At 52.7% G+C, this 1,311-nt stretch overlaps 1 protein-coding gene across 1 annotated transcript in view; it reads right to left on the reverse strand.

Moving 5' to 3' along the window:
- Positions 1-1,191, reverse strand: part of nfasca (neurofascin homolog (chicken) a) — a gene marked incomplete at its 3' end in the record, with an annotated part of 46,592 nt that extends 45,401 nt beyond the window's left edge. Inside the window, 3 exon segments of the mRNA XM_084445971.1 lie at positions 416-461; positions 463-539; positions 1,038-1,191. Coding sequence (XP_084302097.1) covers positions 416-461; positions 463-539; positions 1,038-1,176 — 262 coding nt within the window. The 5' untranslated portion in view covers positions 1,177-1,191.
- Between the last annotated feature and the right edge of the window lie 120 nt (positions 1,192-1,311).

The following is a 1,311-nucleotide window of genomic DNA, read 5'->3' on the forward strand; positions in this document are numbered from 1 at the left end:
TGACACCATTAGCAGTGGAAGGACATCGATGTCTGGCCTCTCTCTAAAATGGCTTCTGGCTACACTCAGGTCCTGCTCCCTCAGCGCTTTACCTGGCGCAGAGCAGTCAGGCTCTCTCACACACACACACACACACACACACACACACACACACACACACACACACACACACACACACACACACACACACACACTCTCTCTCTGTCTCTCTCTCTCTCTCTCTCTCTCTCTCTCTCTCTCCTTTTCCCAAGGAGCGAGTGGTACTGCTGAGCTAGTGTACAGTAAATATGTGTGTGTGTGTGTGTGTCTGCGTGTCTGTGTGTGTCTGTGTGTGTGCGTGTGTGTGTGTATGCATGTGTTCTGTGTGTGTGTGTGTGTGTGTGTGTGTGTGTGTGTGCGTGTGAGACAGACTGACCGCTGTTCATCCAGAAGGTGTGTGGGGGGGGCAGTCCAGGGGGGGGGGTTGCAGGGCAGCACCAGGGGTGACCCCTCCGTCACCACCACCGGCTCCAGGACCTCCTTCGGCCACAGAGGGGACTCTGGGGGGGGGGGGGGGGGGGGGGGGCAGAGACAGGGGGTCACATCATATAGGACCTCTACATGCATACCTGTGTGTACAGTATACTCCTAATTCATACGTTCAAACTGTGTGTAGTCAGTCTGCTTAATATAACATAGTATATAATATTAATATAATATGAATACAGTATATAACACAAGTCGTTGGTCGTCATCACGGTGCGTGTTTACGTATTTTTGTGTGTGTGTGTGTGCGTATTTGTCTGTGTCTGTGTATACAGTACTTGTGTGTGTGTGTGTATTTGTGTGTGTGTGTATATTTGTGTGTGTGTGTATTTGTGTGTGTGTGTGCGTGTTTGTGTGTGTGTACATACAGTATTTGTGTGTATATTTGTGTGTGTCTGTGTGTACTGTATATTTGTGTGTGTGTGTGTCTGTGTGTACTGTATATTTGCGCGTGTATTCGTGCGCGCGCGCCGGTGTGTATGTGCGTCCGCGGCGTGGCCCCGCCCCCTTACTGGACACCCTGAGCAGGATCCGGTTGGACAGCGCGGTTCCCAGGTCGTTGGTGGCGAAGCACTGGTACTCCCCCTCGTAGTCCTCCGGCCGCCCGCCGCTCTGGAAGCTGATCTCCAGCGTCCCCGACCGCTTCCGCATGCTCACCCTCGGGTCCTTCACCACGTTGAAGAACCGCCCGTTCCGCCGCCAGGAGAACCTGAACGCACCAACGGGAAGACGGCACGGAACCGAGGCGGTCAGATTCAGGATGGGTTCTAATTTTTTTTTTTTTTT

This window comes from Borostomias antarcticus (genome assembly GCF_949987555.1).
Source record: "Borostomias antarcticus genome assembly, chromosome: 11".
In the NCBI taxonomy this organism is placed as follows: Eukaryota; Metazoa; Chordata; class Actinopteri; order Stomiiformes; family Stomiidae; genus Borostomias; species Borostomias antarcticus.